General features: G+C 49.4%; 2 protein-coding genes across 13 annotated transcripts in view; one reads left to right on the forward strand and one right to left on the reverse strand.

The window, feature by feature from the left end:
- Window positions 1-231: 231 nt before the first annotated feature.
- Window positions 232-19,138, forward strand: ical1 (islet cell autoantigen 1-like). Of its 12 annotated transcripts, XM_064310540.1 has the most exons (17): window positions 330-569; window positions 894-969; window positions 1,359-1,400; window positions 1,512-1,549; window positions 1,658-1,829; window positions 3,326-3,398; window positions 3,506-3,629; window positions 4,152-4,350; window positions 6,583-6,708; window positions 7,583-7,681; window positions 8,040-8,125; window positions 9,666-9,715; window positions 10,012-10,080; window positions 11,565-11,771; window positions 13,111-13,407; window positions 13,641-13,742; window positions 16,492-19,138. In XM_064310540.1, the coding sequence occupies exons 4-17, from the start codon at window positions 1,536-1,538 to the stop codon at window positions 16,605-16,607; spliced, it is 1,734 nt and encodes a 577-aa protein (XP_064166610.1). In that variant the 5' UTR covers window positions 330-569; window positions 894-969; window positions 1,359-1,400; window positions 1,512-1,535; the 3' UTR covers window positions 16,608-19,138. The 12 variants fall into 12 exon arrangements, with proteins under 12 accessions (XP_064166608.1, XP_064166609.1, XP_064166610.1 ...); XM_064310538.1 differs by lacking the exons at window positions 330-569; window positions 894-969 and adding an exon at window positions 232-323; XM_064310539.1 differs by lacking the exons at window positions 330-569; window positions 894-969 and adding an exon at window positions 246-323 and having other exon boundaries at window positions 1,359-1,397; window positions 1,510-1,549.
- Window positions 19,139-22,762: 3,624 nt separating this feature from the next.
- Window positions 22,763-26,401, reverse strand: part of LOC135240703 (protein FAM117B-like) — a 35,173-nt gene continuing 31,534 nt past the window's right edge. Inside the window, exons 5-8 of the mRNA XM_064310562.1 lie at window positions 25,929-26,069; window positions 24,760-25,033; window positions 24,331-24,451; window positions 22,763-23,435 (exon numbers count right to left, since the gene is read on the reverse strand). Of these exons, the coding sequence (XP_064166632.1) occupies window positions 23,159-23,435; window positions 24,331-24,451; window positions 24,760-25,033; window positions 25,929-26,069 (813 nt within the window). The 3' untranslated portion in view covers window positions 22,763-23,158. The remainder of the gene's footprint in view (window positions 23,436-24,330; window positions 24,452-24,759; window positions 25,034-25,928; window positions 26,070-26,401) is intronic.

Below are 26,401 nucleotides of genomic sequence, written 5' to 3' on the forward strand. Positions count from 1 at the left end.
AATATACTCAAACTGACTAACATGCAATATGGTAAAATGTATTGCTTCACATTTTTCACACAAGGAATCCAAATTAGACTTTTATGAGGGCCGCTTATGGTGTTTATACGCCGGTAAAATTCAACAAACGGCGGATGTCAACAATTTTTCACCAAATAAGTGAACCAAACGCTCGCTCCCACAGATGTGCTCTCCTCCTTTGAATTCGCTGTCGGTGCAGCGACACCTAGCGGCGCGGATGAACCGCAGCTTCACATCCTGTTTTTCCCAATAAAGCCGTGGATAAAAGCGACCGTATCCTCCACTACTGGCAGCGCGGAAAGGTAATGTAGCCAGCTGTCAGCGATGGAATAATGCATACAGTAGCTAACGTTCTTCAGTGCTAATTAACGAGGTTGTCAGGAGTGGTTTACACGTGAGACGGGTGAAAAATGGGAGGAATAAATCGGAATTTTGTCCTTGTGCAGACCTTATACCGTGGAAATTCAATGTGGACATATAATCTGATAGGGCTGGCGTACACGTAGACCTAGCGACTCCGGGACTGAGTCACATCTTTTTTTGTATCGGTAAGAAGTAGCTAGCTGGCTATTGTTATGATTAAACGTAACGTTTTAACGCGTAATTCGACTAGCTTGCTTGGCTCGTCTCTAACTCCTAACCGGAGAAAGCAGTCCTTTTCCTGTTCAACTTCATGGACAGCTAAAATAGAGCAGGTGTTCTGCACGGAGATCTTATGTCAGAATTGCAGTCGGTGTGAAACGCAGATGTTAGGCACTTGATAGCAGGTTGTAAAAAAAAAACATGACCTTCACTTGCTAAATAGATACCTCTTGAAAACTGTGCAAGGGTTAAAGTAATTTTATGCAGAATATGTTTTTTTTCATCATAAGGCTAAATTATCGTGGCGGTTTCCTCGACTGGATCATCGTTGGAGTTAAACCTCGCTATTTGGTTAGGTTTCTCATGGTAGGTAGGGGTAGGGCGCATTGTCTTCCGGACACGGTGCATTTTGAAAAATGTATGTGTTGGCAACTAACGTTTATATTATCTTGTGACACTGTCTTTATTAACGTTGCATTAAGCAATTAGCTAGAGAAAAGATAATTCAATTGGCTGCTTCTGAATGAGTCGGACAAACAGCTGTCACCTTTTCCGTTTTCCACCTTATTCCTGCTAGTTACTTCTTCGCTTGTGGACACGGTGCTGCTCTATAGTTAATTTGAACAAACGTAACACACATTATTCGCAAGTATTGCTTTAAATGGGCACGGGGCTATTCCTGTAATCATTAATGTAATTTGATGTGTTGTTGTTAAAAAAACACGCGGAGTCCAGTAATGTCTTTCACTACCTAGGTATACCGAGATGTAGCAAACTTCAACTGCCTTTTTAAAAAGGTAAGTTTTTATTTATTTATTCTGAAATGACTCGCATGTTTCGAACGGATCTATTATATTTTAAATACTGTGTAGGCTACGCTTAACACGTGCATGCTGCCCCCCACACAGACCTGAAAGACAGCGGCATAGAAAATGGACAGTTACGGGTAGGTGTTCAGCTGTAAAATACTGAATTGGCAGACTGGATACTGTGGCCTGTATTAAAACCGCGGCGAGCCGTCTCAGTCCTCAGACCACCTCTTTTACCATCCCAGGTTCTCCGGAGATATGTTCAGTGGCCGGGCGGTGCTGGGCGACGACAGCTCGGTCATGGCCCGAATGCAGAAGAAATTCTGGAAGACCAAACAGGTTCTGATTAAAGCGACGGGCAAGAAGGAGGACGAGTATGTGGTGGCGTCTGACGCGGACCTGGATGCTAAGCTTGAGGTGTGCTAACGCCTGACCACAAAACGTTAGACATTTATTCAAAGAAATGTGCTGGAATAAAACTGGAATTCTGGAGCAGTCACGCGTTTTTGGAACAGACTTCAGGTTCTGCTGCATTACGGTAGATAATGTTTCAGGGACTTTGTCCTAAATTATTTGCTTGCCAGAACTTCTTATTCAGGGTGACGTACGTACATTTTTCATATTGGCCACTTAAAGGGCTGCTCATTCAAACTGCCATCCCTGGGCTTTGCATGGCGTATTTGCTTAGACGGTGCGTGTTTGGTGCATTTCCGACAGACTCCGCTGAGTAACGGCTGGGTTGCTGGGTCACAGAGGTCGGAGGTCATCTCTGTGAATCAGAGTCAACATGACACTGCGCTGCTGGCTTCCTCCAACTGTCATTTTATTATGGGCTTGTGCTCTCAGCCAGTTTACACACACACACACACACACACAGTCTCTCTCTCTCACACACACACACAATCTCTCTCTCTCTCTCACACACACACACACACACACACACACACACACACACACAACACACACACACTCTTTTGGCTGCTGGTGAGGAGTTGAAGACTGGGTGTGTTACAGTTTGTAAAGGGTTGTTGTATTACTGATAACGATAGTGTTGCTGGTTGGTGTGTGTGTTGTGTGCATACGTGGGTGCTGTTGTTGGTCGCGCTTGTTTGGGTATTTGTGTGTGTGTGTTTGGCCGTGCATGGTGTGTGTGTGTGTGCTGCGGTGGGTTGGTGTGTGGGCATGTTGGTATATGTGTGTGTTTGCACACGTGCATGGGTGTGTGTGTGTGTGCGTGCATGCGTGTATAATGTGTGTGTGTGTGTGCGTGTATAATGTGTGTGTGTGTGTGTGTGTGTGAGCATGTATGCGTGGGTGTGTGCGTGCATGTGTTTGTGTGTGTGTGTGTGTGTGTGTGTGCAAGCGCGTGTTTGTGTAGTGGTAGTGCATGTAGAAGCTCCTCACTCTCACACTCCAGTGGGTAGTGAAATGGCTTCTCTGTGGAGGGCGATGCTCGTGCTGTTTATGACCGCGCTCTCCAGACCGGCCCAGTCCTGCTGACTCAGCACTTTCTAAGATGACCGTCAATGTAGCGTGGTTCGTTTATATTCACTTATAAATAGCTTATGTATACTTAAGTATTTATAGCCTACTTCTTATGTAAGAGTAAACACAGAAATTTTGGCACAATGTTCTGTGTGCAGCCGTGGAAGAAATGGAGGAAGCGTTGGAATATTGAGTTAGGCAGGGTCAGGGTTTATGTTTAAATAATAGAATTTTTTTTTTCTGTGCTCTGTAAATTTCAGTGTTTGTCCATTTCAGATTTTTGGTGGCGCTGTAAAGGGAGGCGTACGGTTTTATTTATTAAATGAAAGCAGGTTTGAGGATGAGAATTGAAAGCGTAGGTTTTGTTAACGACGGTTTCTCTCTTTTTTAAAATTGTTTATTTTGTCTTTCTCTCTCTCTCTCCACAGTTTTTCCGATCAGTGCAGGCCACGTGCACCGAGCTGCTGAAAGTGGTGGAGAAGTACCAGGAGCGAATCACGCGTGAGTACGGCGCGAGGGGGCGGGGTCTGAGAGGCGCAAGGGGGTCCTGTGCGTGGGGGGTGTCCCTAACTGCGCTGTCCCTGCTGTGGTCCCCCCCCCCCTCCCAGATCTGTCCCAGGAGGAGAATGAGCTCGGGCTCTTCCTGCGCTTCCAGGCGGAGCACGACAAGACCAAGGCGGGAAACATGATGGACGCCACCAGCAAGGCCCTGTGCACCTCCGCCAAGCAGAGGTATCGCATGCTCCCCCTCCTGCTCCTCCTTCTCCTCCTCCTCCCCCCCTCCACTATCTCCTCCTCCCCAGTCTCAGAGCCTCAGCCCCTCAGTCAGAGCCAGAATCAGGGCATGAAATCAACTTTTTTCACGCCAATGGCAAGAGTGGCTTGTGGATTGTAAAAATCACCAGCCATTTTCAGCATTTTACCTGCCACATTAATTTTACAATATAACGCAACCTGGTCGGCTACCTGTCAAAGTGGCTTGCTAGAGTAGAAAATCTTGCCAGCCACAATCCAAATTTCACCATGATTTGGCTCATTTAATTTCATACTCTGGCCAGAAGAGACCTTGTTGCTTGTGGTGCTTGTTATGTTTGGCACTGATAGCCAGTAGTTCATCACTCATCAGAATGTTCTGTCATCTGTGCTGTCTGGAGAGGCCTGTGTCTCTCTCTCTCTCTCCTGACTGTGTCCCTGTTAAACCCGACTCCGCCCCCCTGCCCCGCCTCGCCCCGCCCCGTCCCCGCCCCGCCCCAGACTGGCGCTCTGCGCCCCCCTGCAGCGCCTGGAGCAGGAGATGGAGACGTTTCGGCGGCGGGCCATCACGGACACCCTGCTGACGGTGGGGCGCATGGAGAAGTCTCGCACAGAGTACCGGGGCGCCCTGCTCTGGATGAAGGACGTGTCCCAGGAGCTGGACCCCGACACGTACAAGCAGCTGGAGAAGTTCCGCAAGGTCAGCGGGAGGGGCTGAGCGAACGTGGAGGGGGGGGGCGGATTTTTGGCAGAGACTCGCGCTTGTCGTGAAGTGCCGAAATGTTCCCCAACCCCAGTGTCCTGGCCCAGTTCCCAGCCTCGCCCTCTCCCCGTCGCCCTGGGTTAATTTGCTGAATAGGTCCTTACCTTCCCTCTCCCATCTGCGCGGTGTGTGATGTGCGGTGAGCGTTCCGGCACAAAATGGCCGCCGCGCGGCTCTCAGGTGGTCTCTGCTTCACTCTGTGGTGGCTGGGGTGAATGGGCCCTGTGTGCAGCTGAAGAAAGGAAAGGCAGATGAGACCGGAGAACACAGATCTGCTGTGATTACCCTGCGGTCACACCACCCCCACCACCCCCCCCCCCCCGGAGGAAGAGTTTAGGCCCGGTCTCTTTGAGCATTTGGGGGCACGGTGGTGGTATAAAACCTGCAACCCCACGCATACACATTAGGCTCACGGTGGCGGACCGTGGGGGGGTATGGCAGGTGGTGGCGGACCGTGGGGGGGGGGGGTGGATGAGTCAGAGGGCCGGCTGATAGTCTCACTCTTTGTTGGAGGCACCTTTCACACAGTAACTATCAGGTCTCAAATGTTGGGAGCTCAAAACAATCTCACTTTCAATCTCTGCGAAACTGTACCTAATGTAACACGCTCAACTAGAGAATGCCACAGATTCATTTAGTCTGGTCTGGATGTCTGTGGTATGGGCATCTGCTAACTGTCCTAAGTGGTGACAACAAAATTGCAGATTTAAAAAAGAAATAATTTATTATGCACTATCTTGTGTCTGCTTTTGCTGAGATAAAAGACAACGTACATTACTGAAAGTTTTACAGCGTTTAGGACTCTGCAGAAGCCGGTTTAACAGTGTGTCCTGGTGGCCTCTGTCAGAGCATGAACCCCGCTCCCCCATTAAAATATAAATGGGGCTCATTAAATATGAATGCCCTCTGGACAAAGTGAAGGTGGCCACCTCATCGCCTGATGGCACTGCTTGGCTCCTGGGTCTGCCTCAAAACCTTCCATTCCTCCACCTCTTCCCTTCCTTCACCGTTTTCATATTTTAACGATGTTACTAATCTCTCTCTCTGAGATGTTTAAAAGAACTGACGGAAAGTTGCTGGAACAAGCTTGGGACCCGTGCCTGCGAAAGTCTCAGGCAAAATGAGATATATACTTCAGCGGGGCACCATTTTACATTTTACTTTTTGGTTTTTATACATGTTATTTGAAGCACAACTGCTCTTGTTTGTGACAGCTAAAATCCATGTGGCTTTTTCACTGGGAGGTGGAGCAGTTTGCCCACATTTCCACACAGCACGACCAAGCAGCTGCGTCATCTGTGAAAATTCTATGGCAGGATGGAGAAATTCTACACCCTTATCCGTTGCATTGTGCTTTTTTTTTTTTTTGGGCTGGAACCGAGAATTAATCGAGATGGATTGTGGGTAATTTCCTGTGATACGTCCGCCATCTTGTCTCGCAGTTATACTTGTACAGAAATGCTTTAAGCAACAAAAACCAGGATAGGCCCCCTTTCCTTATAATCCTTTAACTGTCTGCTGTCGGCTGACTTATTCAGCAAAATGCTGCTTGGAAAAGAAAGCTAGTTCTTTTCTTTTTTTGGGGGGGGGGGGGGGGGCATTGAGGCCTGTGTGCGCCTCAGTGCACACACAATGTTTGCTCTCTCACAGGGAAAACACCATTATCTCAGCCCTCCTCCAGGGAAAACAGGAAGAGTTCCCCAGAGACCCTGAAGTGTCTCTGTGCGACTGTGTAATCAGCCGGCTTCCAGTCGTACCCAAACCTGAAGCGCCGTGTCGAAGCTGTGAAAAAGCAGATTTCAGTTTCTGCAGAGAGAAATTCACTTTTCAACAGAGAATATACAACGCCTATGCAAGTTTACAGATATAAATAAACGTTAAATATTTAAGATATTAAATATTTAGATTTCTTTCCATTACACTTGTCTAGTAAGGCCAAATTGTCACCATGTATTTGTTATGATACCATAGATGGCTTGACTTGATCCTTGAAAACTATTTCAAGCCTGTGTCACCTGACTGGGTCACATGACAAACTAGTTGTGCGTGTAAGTCCGTGTGCATGTTAAAGCATGATTTCCTGCTGTTACTCTCTGCACTGTGTGGCTTGGAACACCAGGAGAAACACAGGTAACGCAGCTCATTCGTGATCACGGTGGTCATCTCCAGGTACAGGCCCAGGTGCGGAACACTAAGGGCCAGTTTGAGAAGCTGAAGAACGACGTGTGCCAGAAGGTGGACATGCTGGGGGCCAGCCGCTGCAACATGCTGTCCCACTCGCTCACCACGTATCAGGTGCGTCCCAAAATTACTGTCCCACTCGCTCATCTCCTACCAGGTCTGTCCCAAATTTACTGTCCCACTCGCTCACCACCTACCAGGTCTGTCCCAAATTTACTGTCACTCTGCTTCACCACCTACCAGGTCTGTCCCAAATTTACTGTTCTGATACTACACCACCTACCAGGTCTGTCCCAAATTTACTGTCCCACTCGCTCACCACCTACCAGGTCTGTCCCAAATTTACTGTCCCACTCGCTCACCACCTACCAGGTCTGTCCCAAATTTACAGTCCCACTCACTCACCACCTACCAGGTACATCCCAAAATTACTGTTCTGATACTACACCACCTACCAGGTCTGTCCCAAATTTACTGTTCTGATACTACACCACCTACCAGGTCTGTCCCAAAATTACAGTCCCTCTACCTCACCACCTACCAGGTCTGTCTCAAATTTACTGTCCCACTCGCTCACCACCTACCAGGTCTGTCCCAAAATTACTGTCCCACTTGCTCACCACCTTCCAAGTCCGTTCCAATATTACCGTCCATGTCCCTTTCCACACTCAGAGAGCTGTTTAGTCTCAGTAGGCTTGGATGTCTAAATGGTTGAAATGCTGCTGGACTGTGTGCTTGTCCGTGTTGACACGGAGGGCTGATATCTATGTTACATTACATTACATTTACTTAGCAGACGCTTTTATCCAAATCGACGTACAGTAAGTGCATACCAAAGGTCATTGGAACAACTGCAAAACACAGGTCCGATAAGGTGCAATACTCATTTTGTACAGTTATGCACAGCCATGAACACATTAAGTCCAGTTCACACAGTAAACATTACGCTGACCTAACCTATGCTATCTGCCTGCCCCGCCCTCCGCAGACCACCCTCCTGCACTTCTGGGAGAAGACCGCTCACATGATGTCCGGCATCCACGTGGCCTTCCAGGGCTACGTGCCATACCAGTTCACCACACTCAAGGTGCCGGCACTGATGTGTGTGTGTGTGTGTGTGTGTGTGTGTGTGTGTGTGTGAGTGTGAGTGCGTAAGTGTGTTAATCGGTTCACCACACTCAAGGTGTCGACATTGAAGTGTGTGTGTACGTGTGAGTGTGTATAGCGTTTGTGCGTGTGTGTGTGCTTGTGAATGAGTGCACTAAACATCGTGTTTGGCTTTTTTTAGTGTAGTATAATTCCCTGTGCACTGCACGTGTCTATATTGTGAGGTTGGGCTGTTTTTGTTTTTGATGGGAAATGTAGTTTGTGTGTGTTTGTTGTGAGGTGGGGCTATTTTGTGCTTGATGGGAAATGTAGTTTCTCTGGTCTGCGTCTCCTGTCAGGAGCTGCGGGACCCCCTGGAGCAGCTGGCCGAGGGGAGGGCTCAGGAGAAGAGCCAGGAGAGCGCCGCTAAGACCCGCTCCGACAAGTGAGCCAACTGCTGCCCCTTTCACCCCCAACGGAAACGGACTGTCCTTCACAGACACTCACCCCCAACGGAAACGGACTGTCCTTCACAGACACACACAGACACTCACCCCCAACGGAAACAAACTGTCCTTCACAGACACACAGACACTCACCCCCAATGGAAACGGACTGTCCTTCACAGACACTCACCCCCAACGGAAACGGACTGTCCTTCACAGACACACACAGACACTCACCCCCAACGGAAACAAACTGTCCTTCACAGACACACACAGACACTCACCCCCAACGGAAACGGACTGTCCTTCACAGACACACACCCCCAAAGGAAACGGACTGTCCTTCACAGACACACACAGACACTCACCCCCAACGTAAACGGACTGTCCTTCACAGACACACACAGACACTCACCCCCAACGGAAACGGACTGTCCTTCACAGACACACACAGACACTCACCCCCAACGGAAACGGACTGTCCATCACAGACACTCACCCCCAACAGAAACGGACTGTCCTTCACAGACACTCACCCCAAACGGAAACGGACTGTCCTTCACAGACACACACAGACACTCACCCCCAACGGAAACGGACTGTTCATCACAGACACTCACCCCCAACGGAAACGGACTGTCCTTCACAGACACTCACCCCAAACGGAAACGGACTGTCCTTCACAGACACACACAGACACTCACCCCAACGGAAACGGACTGTCCTTCACAGACACACACAGACACTCATCCCCAACGGAAACGGACTGTCTTTCACAGACACTCACCCCCAACGGAAACGGACTGTCCTTCACAGACACTCACCCCCAACTAAACGGACTGTCCTTCACAGACACACATTCATTCCCAACAGAAACAGACTGTCCTTTACAGACACACACATGCGTGCACACACACACACACATTCCCAACAGAAACTAACTGTCCTTTACAGACACACACACTCTCACCTGTTCCCAACAGAAACAGACAGTCCTTCTCAGGCACACACACCCTCATTCCCAACAGAAACCTGAATCGACTGTCACCCGAGTATCAGGCCAAACTAGGCCTTCTGGTTGAGGCTGTAGAGTAAATGGCCTCTCATGCACACAGACACACCTGAGCAGTCAGCATGAATTAACCTTGCAGTGCGCACAGCCCCAGGGAGTTTATTCCAGTGGGTTAGTAATGCTACGGCATTTAAGGCAGCTGCAGTGTCAGTGATGTTACCAGGCCTGGGGGGGAGTTTTTGGGGGGGGGGGGGGGTCTAGCTCCTCCGCAGGCTGTTACGCCCATTGCTAGTGTTGCCAGATCTGAAAACACTGAACCTGCCCAAAGCCATTTTCCCCCACACAATAACAAACATTTTTTTTTTTTTTTTAAGTAGCCCAGTTGGCATCTGGCAACATTTCCCCATTGCACACCTCATCTCCATCTCCACCCCCCACCACCACCTTTTCAGCCACGTCTCGCGGAGATGAACGCAGTAGACGAAAGAAACAGCTATCACAGCTAAGTGTTTCTGGTTTTCCCTTAGGTTGATATCCCTGGACGAAGACAAACCTGGCAACTCGGTCTCAGATGCTGGTATGTTGGATTTAAAAGCCTACATTTCATGCCTTTTTAAAAAAAAGAAAAAAGAAATCCTGTCGGTTGATCATTTCTAATTTGACAGCACTACTGGGGCTGTACAGTAAGTAATCTGCTTTTTTGGCCAGTTCATAGTTTGTATGCTCATTAGGAACTGCTGGGGAATTTTGTGGAGGTGGTCGGGTGGCTCCTCTGGGTGTGGGCAGACAGAAATGCATCACTGTACTGCAAAGCTCCAAACTGCAGCGGTGTGAAATGCCGATCTGTGCTTGTGGGTGTGGCTCTGCCTGCAGGCTCCGCCCTCGGAGCGGAGGTGCAGAGCCGGGACAGCGACGGCTCCCTGTGCGCCAGTCTGGACTCCGGTGAGTACTGCGGCACCATGCTGATGATGAACCCTGCGGGAGTCCTGCAGCACCCATCAGCTCGACGTTATTCACTGCCTCTGTGTGTGTGTGTGTGTGAGCATCCGTCCCATGATTCTGTGTGTGTGTGAGTGTGAGTGCATCCGTCCCATGATTCTGTGTGTGTGTGTGCGTGTGCGTGTGCGTGAGCGTGCGTGTGTGCCTATAGAACACTGCTGCCACTTTTACTATTCAGAAATATAATTTAAATAGATTTTTACTTCACTGTCTGAATTGGATTGGAATGGACTGTGCATGTGTAAGGCCTCTTGCACACTCTACACAAGGAACGCCGTGCGCAACGATGCAACAAGCAACGCAATGGGGCGTTTCTCACGCGCTTGTGTAGCAAAATGCGCAGTGCACATTCTGTGACGCGATGCAAACGTGTGGTTCAATTCCCCGCCTTTCTGTTAGAGGCGCTAAACATAAATACTGTTTAACAAACAACTACAAACAGGGAAGTAATCATTTCTGCTCCAAAGTCACTCGCTCCAGCCAGATTAGCCTATGCTGCCACCTTGTGGTTTAGCAGTATATAACCTGTGTGCATGTCCGTGCGTGTGCGTGCATGCCTTTGTGTGCGCTGTGTGAGTATGGTTGTGTGTACATGCATGCGTGTGTGTACATGCACGTGTGTGAGTATGCTTGTGTACATGCATGCGTGTGTGTACATGCACGTGTGTGAGTATGCTTGTGTACATGCATGCGTGTGTGTACATGCACGTGTGTGAGTATGCTTGTGTGTTTGCGTGTGGGAGTATGCTTGTGTGTACATGCATGTGTGTGTGCATGTGTGTACATGCACGTGTGTGAGTATGCTTGTGTACATGCATGCGTGTGTGTACATGCACGTGTGTGAGTATGCTTGTGTGTCCATGCATGTGTGTTTGCGTGTGGGAGTATGCTTGTGTGTACATGCATGTGTGTGTGCATGTGTGTACATGCACGTGTGTGAGTATGCTTGTGTGTACATGCATGTGTGTTTGCGTGTGGGAGTATGCTTGTGTGTACATGCATGTGTGTGTGCATGTGTGTACATGCACGTGTGTGAGTGTGCTTGTGTGTACATGCATGTGTGTGTGCGTGCACGTGTATGCAAGTGTGAGAGTATGCTTGTGTGCACATGCATGTGTGTGCGCGTGTGTACATGCACGTGTATGAGTATGCTTGTGTGTACATGCATGCGTGTGTGTGTATGCTTGTGTGCATATACATGTGTGTGTGCGTGCGCGTGTGTGAGTATGCTTGTGTGCATATGCATGTGTGTGTGCGTGCGCGTGTGTGAGTATGCTTGTGTGTACATGCATGTGTGTGCGCGTGTGTGTGTGTGTGTGTGAGTGTGTGTGAGTGTGTGTATAGTGTGTGTGTGAGTGTGTGTGTGTGTGTATAGTGTGTGTGCGCGTGTATGCACAGTGTTAATGTTCACCCCGTGTGTGATCCAGCCCTGTGTGAGCTGACTGGCTCCCTCAGTGCCCTCGACACAGACGACGACCTCCTGCTCCCTGACCCTCCAGGGGTTCAATCCCATCAGCCACCTCTGCCTAACGCCCTCCCTGAGCCTGAGCCCACAGCACCCCCTGCTGGCCTCATGTGGTTCAACAGCACCCCACCACCAGAGGAGCCCACACCCATAGAGTCCCCTGGGCTGGGTAAAACTGCCTGCCATTCTACACTGTCCAGAGATTCAGAGCCCCTCCCTGATTCACCTCTATACTGTACAGGCATGCAGTTTCACCTCTATACTGTACAGGGCTGCAGATTCACCTCTATACTGTACAGGGCTGCAGATTCACCTCTATACTGTACAGGGCTGCAGATTCACCTCTATACTGTACAGGGCTGCAGATTCACCTCTATACTGTACAGGCATGCAGATTCCCCTATACTACGCGCAATCACTCTATACTGTACAGTGCTGCAGATTCACCTCTATACTGTACAGGCATGCAGATTCACCTCTATACTGTACAGGCATGCAGATTCACCTCTATACTGTACAGGGCTGCAGATTCACCTCTATACTGTACAGGGCTGCAGATTCACCTCTATACTGTACAGGGCTGCAGATTCACCTCTATACTGTACAGGGCTGCAGATTCACCTCTATACTGTACAGGGCTGCAGATTCACCTCTATACTGTACAGGGCTGCAGATTCACCTCTATACTGTACAGGGCTGCTTATTCACCTTGATACTGTACAGGGCTGCAGATTCACCTCTATACTGTACAGGGCTGCAGTTTCACCTCTATACTGTACAGACCTGCAGATTCACCTCTATACTGTACAGGCTGCAGATTCACCTCTGATACTGTACAGGCTGCAGATTCGCCTCATACTGTACAGCTGCAGTTCACCTCTACTGTCATGACTGCAGATTCACCTCTATACTGTACAGAGCTGCAGATGGAGCCCTGTACTGCAGAGGGGTTGGCCTGATCGTTCCTCCCCTGGCCCTGACTGCACACCTGTCTCCTCCTTCCTGACGGGCAGCACCCCTCTCCTCTCCTGCTCTTGCCGTCCTGTCGCTGGACCCGACTGAATTGGGCTCTTACAGACCGCCTCTCTGCTCAGAGCTGTGCCCCTGTCCTTATGTCACATCCTGTTCCTGCTCCACTCTCTGCGTATTGTCCTGGTTTGTGCTGGAGTGGCTCACTGGGGTCTGTGTTTTCGCCGTTAGGAGACGGCTCTGTGCTTCCTCTGTAGACAGTCGTGTGCTACAGGTTAGCTTTGCTCATTTTCGATGTGTGACCTAGTCTTCCCTGTAGGTCACTGTGGGTGAAGGAGTCTGCCAAATAGGTGGATAAATTAAGATTTTCTCTCTCTCTTTCTCTCTCTCTCTCCTCCCTCACTGTCTCCCCCATCTCGCTGTCTCTCTCTGTTTTGTGCTTGCTCTCTCTCCGTCTTGTGCTCATGCTCACTCTCCCTCTCTCCCTCTCTCTCTCTCTCCATCTTGCGGTCACACACACTCTCTCTCCTGCCCTGCAGTGGCCACAGACCTGCTGCTGGATCCTCCTCAGCAGAAGCAGCGGGAGGAGGATGAGGATGGAGAGATGATGATGACGAAGGGGGACCTGTCCTTCCTGCAGGACATCCTGAGCCCGGGCCCCTCGGGGAGCAACGAGTTCAGCCGCGAGTGGCAGGACGCTTTCGGCTGCTTCGAGCCCCCGGTGGCCCCGCCCCCCGCCGCGGCCGCCGGCGCCCCTGCCCTCTCCCCCTCTCACCCCACCGGCTCCTCCGGCTTCCTGCCCTCCCAGCTGCTGGACCAGAGCCTCAGCTCCACAGGTCTGTGTCTGCGGCAGCCTGCCCCCTGGTGGCCGGAGGAGTTCTCTGCTACCAATATGTCCGTTCCACTGTACATGCTGTAGCGTCCCGCTCAGTGTGGGTATAGGGGTCCCATATTCACATTCAAATGGAAGGGGCACTGTCTAACGTCTGGATGTCCATATTGATTGTTGTGTTAGATAAGGTTCAAAAAACATTCCCCTGAAATTATTTTGCTGTCCTTATTTTTTCAGGTTGGGCAACCCCGCCCATGTTTCAGGCTCCGCCCCTGCAAGGCCCACAGGCTCCTGACCAGGCTCCACCCACTCAGGGTGCTCCCAAGACTACAGCCAATGGTGAGAGCTCTCTAATGGGGCAACGTGGATCTGTGTGTGTGTGCACGTGCACCGTAGAGAGGATCGAGTTAAGTTGTGATAGTTTCTGTGATGACAGGGCTTTTGGGGGCTGTGATTGTTTCTGTGTGGCTGTAGTTTTGGAGGGAGGCTGTGTGTTTCTACGTGACTGTGCACTTTTGGGGGCTGTGATAGGTTCTGTGTGACTCCGCACTTTTGGGGGCTGTGATTGTTTCTCTGATGACGGCGCACTTTTCCAGGGAGGCTGTGATCGTTGTGACGGTTATGAGCTGAGCAGTCTCAGCTGGCTTTACTCTGTGGCAGGGAGCCTCTGGGAAAAAATGTGCCTGTTTGGACAGGACCCCCCCCCCCACTGTCTGCCGTGTGACCGTCTGCAGCAGCTTTGATAAGCACCCTAACGGGGCTGCGTGCATGACTGCACCGTTAGTTTCACCCCCCCGCCTCAATCATGCACCTCTTTAAAAACCACACGGCCCCTCCTCTCTAAGCTCTGTACGAGTCCTCCCGCGTTCTGACCCAGCCAGAATTCTCGCTCTCTTTTGTGATGCGATTTTCCGCGGACTTGGTGCATCCGCGTTCAAGGCCGATTCGCGGTTATGTCCCTGCAGTGACAGGAACAGCTCGGTGCTGTCGTTCTCTACCCTTAGTCCGGCTCCTTATGTCAACAGACTTGTCTATGGGGGGAATGGTGCTCTTGGGGAGAACTGCCTGATCTTGAAAACGCTTTTGGTTGGTTGGTAAAAACCAATGGCGCGTCTGGCTGGTTAGCGGTGTGTTACTGTGCGGTGCACTCATACAGCCTTTCTGTGGGCTGCTGTTCCACTGAACCTTCACTAGGTGGCGTGGGTCAGTGATTTCAGTGATAGGTTATTTCTACACAGAACACATACCAGTGCTGTAGTCCAACCACCAGAGACCTGTAGCACAAAGCAGGATTACTGACTTAGCTGGATAACTGCACTAAAAAAACCTGAAACAGCTTTTTACTTCAGTTCCTGTTTCAAATTTGGGAGGATTCTGGGTTTTACTCAGAGCTGTTATCCAGCTAAATCAGTAATCCTTCTTTGTGATACAGACCCCAGTACTTAAGTCAAAGTTCAAGATCAAGTCACAGTCACCGGTCCAAAACAAGTCCAAGTCGATAGTGCTCAAGTTTGAACCAAGAATGTCGGCATTAGGAAAAAATAAAGGGACATTTAACAGCTGCTTCTATCAATGATGTAAAATGCAAATTTGAGATTACAAACTAAGAAAAAGGGTCACTGAATCCAAAGTATATCCTTCTTTTTCAATGATAGGAATGGATAGTACTGTCAATACGAGCGGGGCATGTGCGTTAGTTAAAGCAAGTGCTTTTAGTCGCAAACGTCCATGAGACACTTTCAATATGACAACACGACACACAGAAAGAGGACCAGGGACTTTAATAAGACCCAATCCATTGCTGAATAAAACATTTTTTTAATGAGACGGGAAAAGGACAGACTCGGTCAACGATGTAGGACTAGAGCTTGTAAACTCGTACAAGAAGAGCCGTTGTTAACTTGCACGGGGACCAATGTTTCAGAACCCGACCAGTCTAAATAACTGAACACTGAGTAACGTTAAGGGTTGTTCGTTTTTGTTAAAACTAATGACGAGTATTGTGCACAACACGTTTGTTCGTAATATTTGTCATTTTTTGCGGAAATAAAATTGTTGGTTCGCCAGCCTACAGAAGTAGACACGCTTTTCTAACGAGTTGACTTGTCAAACTTTCGCTACACAGACAATGAATAAATCAAGACTGACGGGATTAGCAAGGCTATGGGTTGCCACTGTAACGTTAGCTGGCTTGGCTAACTTGCATAGCTATATCACGTAACGTTAATTGAAATTCAAACTGATTTAGCCTACCTCTCAGGATGCATGTGGACCAGGGACCAGAGTTTGACGTCGTTCCACGTTTCTTCTCCATTTAACGCTTACAAACGTTGCACAAAGTCGACGTTTTATCTCCTTCGTGGTGTAATTAGCAAACATTTTGTGTGGACAAAATTCGCGCCGACGCTATCATTGATCGAACGTCCTACGTCATTGACGGTGATGCGTATTGGCTTTATAAGGGAATATGCCCATTGGAAATGGTCCATTGCGATGTAATATTTTAGATTTTTAGATAGATTAAAACCATTTTAATCACATACTTATTTATATGTCGATTGTAGACGTGCACATACTTGAATCTATTTTAATGCTGGGAGCAATTTAAGTGTTTAAGTCCAAGTCCTGGACTCGAAGTGCTACAACGCTAATGTACGCAACCTTCGTTTATAAGGAATATAACTGTAGACACTTTGACAAACGCTGATGTATCTTCTCCTTGAGGCATCTGCAGTAAGTCAGTGACGCAGGCATTCTCTGTGCAGCAGTAGGCTATATTTTACCTGCTAGGCTGTTCCCAGGCATGGGCAGGTGTGTGCATTCAGCCTGGTGTGTGTGAAGTCCCAAACCCTGTTCACATGTGCTATGTGATGTGAGCTCTGTGCCTTGTGCTGTATGATGTATGCTATGTGCTGTATGCTGTGCTGTATGCTTTGTGCTCTGTGCTGTATGCTGGGTGCTCTGTGCTCTGTGCTGTATGCTGGGTGCTCTGTGCTCGGTGCTCTGTGCTGTATGCTGTGCTGTATGCTGGGTGCTCTGTGCCTGTGGTCTGCACAGTCTCTCAGCCTGACGGTTCCTCCCTCTGCAGCCCCCTCTGGACCCGCGCGGGACATGTCCGCCTGGTTCAACCTCTTCGCCGACCTGGACCCCCTCTCCAACCCCGACGCCATCGGCCGCTCCGACGACGAGCTGCTCAACGCCTGAGGGGGGCGCTGTGGGGCAGGCCTGTGGAAGAGCAGCGTCTGTCCCTGTTGGTGTTTGTTTTTTTCACTCTCTCTCTCTCTCTCTCTCTTGCTCTCTCTTTCTCTCTCGTGCTCTCTCATTCTCTCTCTCTCTCTATCGCTCTCGCTCTCTCTTTCTCTCTTGTGCTCTCTCTCTCTCTGTCTCTCTCCCTCTCTCTCTCTCTCTCTCGTTCTCACTCTCTCCACACTGAGTTCTGGTTGGCCAGGTTTAAGGGAGCAATGCAGGGCAGACCAGGGCAAATATTCTCTTCGGCCACGGAAATGTATTAATATTCCGGAACACTCTATTATAACTCTGTAACGATTGTGCGACATTATTATTATTATTATTATTATTATTATTATTATTAGCAGTATACTTGGGCGTAAACTTGCAGATTGCTTTTTTTTTTTTTGTAGCTACGTCATCGCTTCTGCAGTCAGGTCACCAGGAGGTAAAAAAAAATCACATTATTAGTTTTTTTCCTGGTGTTTTGTCTTCTAAGAATGTGCACTAGAACTTTTTTTAGAACTTTAGATTTCTTTTTGGGGGGAAAACGGGTTAGCTGAACATTGTCTCACTTTTTCGATCCTGCAAACTGATGCAATTAAACGAACGGCACAACAATCGATCAGGCAGAGGACGAATGATGGAGCGATTTAATGGGTGCGTGCGTATCAGAATCTTTTCCCAAAGAGTATATTTTACCATGGACTGACTATCCCAATGCTGACTAGGACTATCAATGTCACATTCATTCAGGCTGAGAATTCGGAATCCTGGGTGTCACAGTGTTCTGGAATGTTCTGGATCGTGTGATTTTTCCACTCTCTGCATGTGCCGGGTTTTGAGTTTTGAACTGAAAATATAACATTCATACATGCTGTATTTATTCGTTGTTTTTTTTTTGCGTGTGTAGGTAATAGGAGGAGAGGGTTCAAATATGCAAAGTAAATATTGGTGTTTGATTTTGGGTTTTTCGTAAATGATATTAAACCGATTCCCACTCCTGTGAATTTAATCATCATATGATTAGAAAAGTGTTTTGAGTGGCAGAGGAACAGGGGGCTTCTTCTTTTTCTTTTTTGCAGCATATGCTCTGTTCTGGAGATATTTGGTTGTGGAATTGAAACTGACAAACATTTTTTATTATGCACTATTGTGGACAATATGTAACCTTGGTAAAAGAAGTAATACGTCTCTATATAGTGTTTAAAGCAGGGGTGTCAAACTGCCATGGTGTCAACTGGTTTTTCATGCGTTTTAGCACAAGTGATTAATTTAAGTCACTGATTGGCTTAAGAGTCCATGCCCCTTGTCTCAAGGCCTTCATTGGCTGCTGATTGAAAGGAAACCACCAATAACAGAAGACGACACTGTGGCCCTCCCGTGGAGTTTGACACCCCTGATTTAAAGTATTGTTAGGTATGTCCTGATATTTATGTACAACTGACACTCCAAGAAGCACCAAAACTGGTGTCTGGTGTTTGTAACAAATCCAGAGACTGAACACCTTACCAGCTGTACTACCTTTTAATTTACATTGATCCTTAAACCATGCTCCCACTGCCCCCCCCCCCCCACCCCGTACCCCCCACCCCCAATGCCCAACTCTCTAAAATGGGCAAATGTGATTTTGTGAATGGAAGTGCACAATATGGAATGGAATTTTTTTTTCACCTTTTTTTTAAAATCATTGTGGGACCAAGTTGTTTACTAGAACCCATAGGAAACGGTGTCAGTGTGCAGCAGGGTGCTGTTGAAGGGAAGCGGCTTCCCCATCAGCACTCTGAACTGATGTCAGTCATAAGGAGAGCAGGGGTAACCCCTCCACGGTCACCACAGGGTTGTTTTATTTTTCGTTTTGTTTTTTTGGTTTTTGTTTTTAACTTTGAGCTGCTCAGAAAATGAGGGGGTGTTGCTTGAGTGCTGATAACCTGCCTGTCCATGTTTTGGTCAAAGCACAATTTCCTCATTTTCATACAAAAAAAAAAAAGTAAAAAAAAAAAAAACACTACTTGAGCATGCTCAGGACACCCCCCTCCCCATACTAACATTTTGCTGTGACATTTTTGAAACACAAATATGCTTTTCCTTGTAACAGGAGTTTTTAATATTAATGTCGATGTGGTTGTGAGGGTAAGAATATGTAAATATATTAACAGTACAGATTTCCTTTAGGTAGTCAAAGGGAACCCTGCACATTTGTGTCAGCTGGAACTGGATCGGTTTGCAATCTGCAATATTTAATTAACAAATGGGTCCGATCGTGATTGGATTTGGCCCTGGAGTAGATATTATACCGAAAAGAATGTATTTCAGTCACACCATGCTTTAAATGTTTTACACCTATGCCTTTTATTTCAATATTGAATGTCATGGTTGTGTTTGCTCAATTTCTGAACTTTGCTAAGCAGGAAGTTGAAATTATGAATACTCCATTTGCAAAAAAAAAAAAATTGCTTTGGTAATAGTTGTGAACTTCTGAAATAAACTTACAAACTTTTAATCAATTTTTTTTTGTTTAGATGATTTTGAACCCTTCTTTATGAAAGTCTTCTGTTGATTGTCCCTGAAATTATATGACTGTGTTGGTTTTGCCTATCTGGTTTAGATTTTACTGATACAAGAGCTTTGCTGTGACTTGGATTGGTTGGCAAGGACTGTTTTTTGCTAAATTAATCTGTGGTCGCCCCCCGCCCCGCCCCGCCCCGCCAACAGCTCCTTTTCGGTCAGTCCGGTCCCGAGACGGTAAGCATGCAATATCAGTGGTGTTCCAGGTCCACTGAAGCTGAACCACCTCCAAACGAAACGCTTTTTTTGGTGCGCCTTCTGGAACGTGCTTCTGGAAGAACCACCATGAACTACAAAGGCCAGACTAGAATCTGGGAAGTTTCTGGGCATTATGAATCTGGGCAAAAGGCAGTGGGGCTAAGTCCCTGTTCTGATGAGGTTTTTTGAGATCTTTAATGACCAGTGCTCCCTGGCTTTCATCCCAAAGGCAGCAACCTCCTTCAGCAGTGTCCCTCTCTCTACAGCCAGGAAAGGTCCTTGATCGTAGGGGCTGCCGGCTTTTAGCAAGAAGGTAGCAGAGACAGGCCTGCAATCATAATCGGGCTTTCCAAATTCAGAGAAAAGAAAACTTCAGGGAGTAAAACATTAAAAGAGGAGTTGAACACTCGAAGCAGAGACCACATGTATGATTTGGAGCAAGTGCAATTTTATTATTTTCATGTATAGACAGCCTTGGCTCACTCACGCCAGAGAGGAAGAGAACTGAAAAATAAAATACGGGGGGGGGGGGTAGGGGACTAATTAAAAGTCCAAATATAATAATGATCCAGCTGTTGTTTAATCAAACTTTTGTGTCCAATCAAATGCTCGTGTTCGTGACCCAGATTGAAGCATCGCTACACAATTCCCTCTCAGAGGCTGTCGTACGCTCGTTCCTGTCTACTGTACAGAGTTAACATCCAGATGGGGTGGGGGGGGGGGACACACACAGGCCATTACCTTAACAAAACATCCAAAGAACGGCCCTGTCTGAATAAGATACAGTAAATTCATCTATATAAATATATACTCAAAAGTAGCTATAGATGCAGTGGATATACTCTAAGTATAGTACATATACACTTGCAAGATTTTTTTTGTACTTTTTAATGTTTTTTTCTTCTTTTTTTTTTTTTACATTCCTGAGTACAGAACTACATAAGCAGTCATATGTTGTAAATTGAAAAGAAATTGGACTTTTTAGATATCGGTTTGCGTTTGTGTTAAGAGAGGAGAGATACTAGGGTAAAACCAGAAGCCTCATTAAGCTGATCTAAAGCTGGGGGGCCAGGGGTGGGAAAGTGCCGGAATATTCAAGTACAAAACTGAGTCCTTAATGCTCAACATAATACCGTAATAACAGTAAAAACCATAATAATGATAATACAAGGGAAAAAGAAACTAATAAAAATGCAAACCAGCGTTGTGAACCACGCCCTAAAATGTATTTTTTTTTAAAAGCATAAACTTAGGATCTACGTTAAGACGAGGTACGAAGCGAAAGTCTGGTTTCCGTACGCAGGGCGAGCCGAACCAGGCACAGGCCCGTCTTCAAAATGGCCGCCTCCCTTTCTGCAGCTCAGGAGCACCCGGGCGTCGCTCGAGGGGGTGCGCCCATAACACGGGCCCCCCCCGCAGTGGAGCCGACGTTCCGGAACTTTCCTACGGTAAAACCAGCAGTGTAAGCTCACCGCTCTGATATCACAACCTGGTCAAATCGCAGGTGGGGTGTTAGGTTGCTCGATGATCAGCCTGGGGGGCAGTTAGGGTTAGGGTTGGGGGGGGGGGGACCTTCCTTAATGTGCAGGGGGGTCGAAGCAGTTGTTTGTGCCATCTGTGGAATGACCTCTGAAAAGAGCCCGTCTTACAACATAACAAAACACAAGCAAGCAAACAAACAAATAAATAAAAATATAAAGATAAGATAAGATAAATTAAAAGAGAAAACAAGGAATGAAAGGATGAACTCTAATGGAATGAAAGGATGAAATTTGAAGGATATGAAAGGATGAACTACAGGAATGAAAGGATGAACTCTAAAGGGATGAAAGGATGAACTCTGAAGGGATGAAAGGATGAAGGATGGAGCTGTATCCCCCCGGTCAGGAGCGGTAATGGCGGTCAGCACTGTGACACTGTGAGGAGCAGGCCTGTGGGGCTGGACAGCGCTCCTCGCCCTCTTCCAACGGACGCGTTAAAACTCAGCATTACAGACGCGATTACAGACGCGGGTTAGAGCCGCGACTACAGACACGATTACAGACGAAGGGTTAGAGCCACAAGGCGCCACACACTCTCTTTATAGAGCGGTCTTCTTCCCCGCCGCATTTTGGTCAGTAAAATAAATTCCTTTCGAGTCGCTGCCATCCCACTGCCATCCCACTGCCATTCCCCTGCCATCCCACTGCCATTCCCCTGCCATGCTCCAAGACCCTTTCCCTCTTTCAGCCAACATCACCGATGTTGAGAACGAGGCAGACGGAAACACATTAAAACACAGAGGAATTTACGCGCCTGTGTGCGTGTCTGGAGATCTTCAGGTCGAGAATAATAAGGGTCACGAGTACTTCCATTTTAAATGTAACCCCTACAGGCTGATGAGAGGCTATGCTTTAATTTCGCTGCAGTGGAATCTAATGTACATTTTCCCTTTGATGGAACCCTACGGAGAAGCATTTTACTCATCGTCCCTCCACCCTGTGTCCTGCCCGTCAAAGCGACACAGTGCCCCTTCTGTTCGACCGCCATTTTAGCGTTTTTTCTACTCTTCTCCACGCGGTCTGGCGAACCAAGGCCTCGTCAAACCGCTGTCCCTTCCACCACCGAGAGTTCGTTCTGGATCAAAAATGTGTTCCAATTCAGCCGACGGGAACAAGACCTTTCTGCTCCAATCACAAGCCCCGCAGTCACACGTCACTCCACAAGGACACGAGCCGCGCGTCAGACACACAAAAGCACAGACACATTCTTTTTTTTTTTTCTTTTTCCATTTTCTACATATTTTCACAACTCTGTTCACAACTCTGTTTCTGACGACGGGGGAAACTTCCGTTAAACACACTACCGTTAAAAACACCGCCGACAGGCGCAGGGGGCGAAACCAGGCCAGCTTCTAACGGCAGGCACGTTAGTTTGTTTCCTCTTTCCTCTCGTCTGTTTTTGGACCCAGGGATCTGGGAGGAGCTACAGTACCACCTCCAGCCTGAATGACCGGGTGGGGGGGGGGGCGGGCTCAGAGGTCCCTGGGGGCATCAGTTACTACGGAAACCCAATCAGAAGAGACCTTCATCAACCTCGGGCGTGTCTTAAACCCAGGCTTCTTGGTCTCGCAGCCAACTCCAAAAAAAAGTCACGTCCTCATAAGTTAAACCCTCCTTGACTCAGAAAAGAAAGCACTTTTTTTTGTTTTTGTTTAAAAAGGCTCCATGGTAAAACGTGTGAGAAGCACAGGCAGCCCCTGCCTGGGTGCACAGGTGCGCTCCGCTCCCTGTACCTGTGAGGAAGAGGGCGGAGCTTCCAGCGAGGCCCCTCCTACCTGCGCATTTTCCACAGCACTGCAGACGCCAGGGATGGGGGGGTGGGGGTGGAAAGAGCTGGGCCGGACTTCAACACAATGCTACGGGTGGGGGCCCACGACGCCCCACCCTACCCCAGCCAACACCCTTTTCCGCTCACTGCTTCTTTTTTTTGGACAAACAAAAAAGCTGCATAGCAAATGCTTGTCAGGCTTGTTTCTTTGTTTTCAGACAGATAATCAAAAGAAAGTGATTCCCAAACAGTCTTGTAAAAATAAAAGAAGAAGAAAAAAAAGAGTTCTGAATTTTGAATGGGTTGGTTGGTTTGGTCAAAAAGAATTTGGGCATTTTGAAAAGGCGCAGTTTCTTGGTTTTGAATCGGTGCTTGGTTTGGTTAAAAAGAATTTAGGCATTTTGAAAAGGTGCAGTTTCTTGGTTTGTCCACAGGGGGGGCTCTGCTGAGCTCTAGCTCTCGGGCTCCTCCAGGTGTCTCGGGAGGCTGGGCTGCTGATTGGTGGTGCTGGTTCCCCGGGTTACCACCCGCTGCTCCTGCTCCAGCGCCAGGGAGGGAGACAGGCTGCGCACTGCCATACCGCCCGAGCCCTTCAGGGGGCGCTCCGGCGTAGGGAGCAGGGGCTTGAGGATGCTGACCAGGCAGAACGCAGAGCCGCTCTTGGGGATGAAGTTGACCTTGTTCCTGTCGGGACAGAGGAACTGCGGAACCTCCTGAAGCGGCCTCGTCCTGACGGGGGGGGGAAGGGAGGGGACAGAGGAGACAAAACAACGTGAGAAACTCAAACATAACTTAAAGCTGAAACTCAAAAACTTTCAATATGTGGAGAAAAGGGAAAAAAAACAGAAAAATACAAACGAGCCAGTGCTCTGAACTACATGAACACATCCAGAGAAACAGTGATCACAGGAGGACAAGAGCAAAGCCAAACAACCCCCAAAAAAACAAGAGCCAATCATCCCTTCCCCAAAAAACAACAGGAGCCAATCATCCCTTCCCCCAAAAAACAGGAGCCAATCATCCCCTTCCCCCAAAAACAGGAGCCAATCATCCTCTTCCCCCCAAAACAGGAGCCAATCATCCCCTTCCCCCAAAAAACAGGAGCCAATCATCCTTCCCCAAACAGGAGCCAATCATCCCCCCCCCCAAACAGGCCAATCATCCCTTCCCCAAAAAACAGGAGCCAATCATCTCTTCCCCCAAAACAGGAGCCAATCATCCCTTTCCCCAAAATCAGGAGCCAATCATCCCTTTCCCCCAAAAACAGGAGCCAATCATCCTTTCCCCCAAAAAACAGGAGCCAATCATCCCTTCCCAAAAAACAGGAGCCAATCATCCCTTCCCCAAAACAGGAGCAATCATCCACCCCAAAACAGGAGCCATCAACCCCCCCTCCCCAAATAAGACTGCACTGTCCTCCAGGGAGCAGCTCTGATGTGAGAGGAGTGGACAGAGAGGGATGGAGGGATGGAGCAAGAGAGCATGAGGAAGAGGATGAGGATGAGGAGGATGAGAAGGAGGAGGATGAGGAGGAGGAGGAGGATGAGGAGGAGGAGGAGGATGATGAGAAGGAGGAGGAGGATGAGGAGGAGGAGGAGGAGGAGGAGGAGGAGGAGGCACTGACGTGGTTTCCTCGAACACCTTGACCCTCTCGCAGCCCTCGGGGGGCTCGCGCTTGAACATGTAGCTGTTGTTGGGCTTGGGCGACGAGGCGTACTTGGGCAGGGGGGAGCCGGTGCCGAGGTCTGGGGGGGGGGACAGAGCGATGCTGGCGTCAGCGGTTACCAGGGAAACGCACCTCACCCCGCCCCCCACAGTGGGGGTGAGCCACTACAGGCATTTAACGGACTTACACTTTTACACAGCATTTACACAGCATTTACACACATTTACACAGCATTTACACTGCATCCATTTATACAGCTGGATATATACTGAAGCAGTGCTGGTTAAGTACCCTGCAGTGCCCTACCCGGGAATCGAACCTGTGACCTTCAGGTCACAAGCCCAGCTCCTTACCCGCTATGCTACACTGCCCCCCCCACACGCTCACCTTTGCTCAGCAGGTCGTCGTAGGGACAGGGGCTCCCCGCCCCCGCGTCGCTGGTGACCGTCAGGAAGGTCGGGGACACCGACTGGGACCGGCTGCTGCTGTCGCTATGGTTACTGCCCCGGCCGCCGGTCCCGCCCCCGCCCCCGCCCCCTCCCCCTCCCCCGCCCCCGCCCCCTCCCCCTCCCGAGGGGGTCTGCGTGTCGATGCTGCGCGTGCTGCTGCTCCTCTGGGGGAGGGGTGGGGGGGCACGGTGCCCGTCCGGGACGTCCTGGGGCTGGATGGGGCGGGGGGGTGGGGCGTGGGGGGGAGAGAGAGAGAGGACACACAGCACAGCACAGTCAGAGCCTGGTAAGCGCAGTCACACAGGGACACACATGGATGAGCACAGTTTTAAAGCAAATAACTGCCACTACCAGTCAGGATGAACTGAGCATCCAGTACACAGCCACAGCTGTTCATCCTGAGTAATGCCTGATCAGGCACAGACCCCGACTGCAGCCATGAGGCACAGACCCTGACTGCAGCGATTAGGCACAGACCCCGACTGCAGCGACTAGGCACAGACCCGACTGAGCATAGGCACGACCGACTGTAGGTAGGCACAGACCCGACTGGCGATAGCAAGACCCGACTGTAGCGATTAGGCACAGACCCCGACTGTAGCGATTAGGCACAGACCCCGACTGTAGCGATTAGGCACAGACCCCGACTGTAGCGATTAGGCACAGACCCCGACTGTAGAGATTAGGCACAGACCCCGACTGTAGCGATTAGGCACAGACCCGACTGCAGCGATTAGGCACAGACCCGACTGCAGCGATTAGGCACAGACCCGACTGTAGCGATTGGGCACGCCGACTGTTGGGCCGTGGCGTTACCGCGCGTTGGGTTTGGGTCCTGCCCGCTCGAGCGTTGGGTCTTAACGCGCCCGGCTGCTAGGGCCAGACCCGCGGGGTTGGGTTTTGGGTCGTGTGGACGCCGGGGTCGGGTTTTGGGTCCGTGGACCGCGGGGCTGGCGTTTGGGTCCAGTGTGTACCGCCGGGGTTGGGTTTTGGAGCCCAGTGGGACCGCCGGGTCTGGGTTTTGGGTCCGTGGGACCGCGGGGGTCTGGGTTTTGGGTCCGTGGGACCGCGGGGGTCTGCCGTTCGGCCGTTTTGGCGGGGACTCACCAGCAGCTGCTCGTCGCGCTCCCCCGGCTCGCGGACGATGATGCGCTCGATCTCCTGGTTCAGGCCCTCCAGGCTGTTCCTGAAGCGCGACACGGGCTTGGAGATGGGGATGGGGATCAGCACGCTCTTGGGGATCGGAGCCTGGGGGGGGGGGGAGAAGGGGAAGAGAGTTTAGCTCCGCCTTCCTTTCAGAGAGAGAGGCGGCCGGGCGCGGTCGCCAGACAGACAAACGAGTGAAGTGCAAAGAGGCTGGAAGGAATGAAAAGTGCACGCACACACTCTCACACTCGCTCACACACACACACACCTGAGCTATGGGGTGACATAGCTCAGGAGGTAAGACCGATTGTCTGGCAGTCGGAGGGTTGCCGGTTCAAACCCCGCCCTGGGTGTGTCAAAGTGTCCTTGAGCAAGACACCTAACCCCTAACTGCTCTGGCGAATGAGAGGCATCAATTGTAAAGCGCTTTGGAT

This window comes from Anguilla rostrata, chromosome 15 (genome assembly GCF_018555375.3).
Source record: "Anguilla rostrata isolate EN2019 chromosome 15, ASM1855537v3, whole genome shotgun sequence".
In the NCBI taxonomy this organism is placed as follows: domain Eukaryota; kingdom Metazoa; phylum Chordata; class Actinopteri; order Anguilliformes; family Anguillidae; genus Anguilla; species Anguilla rostrata.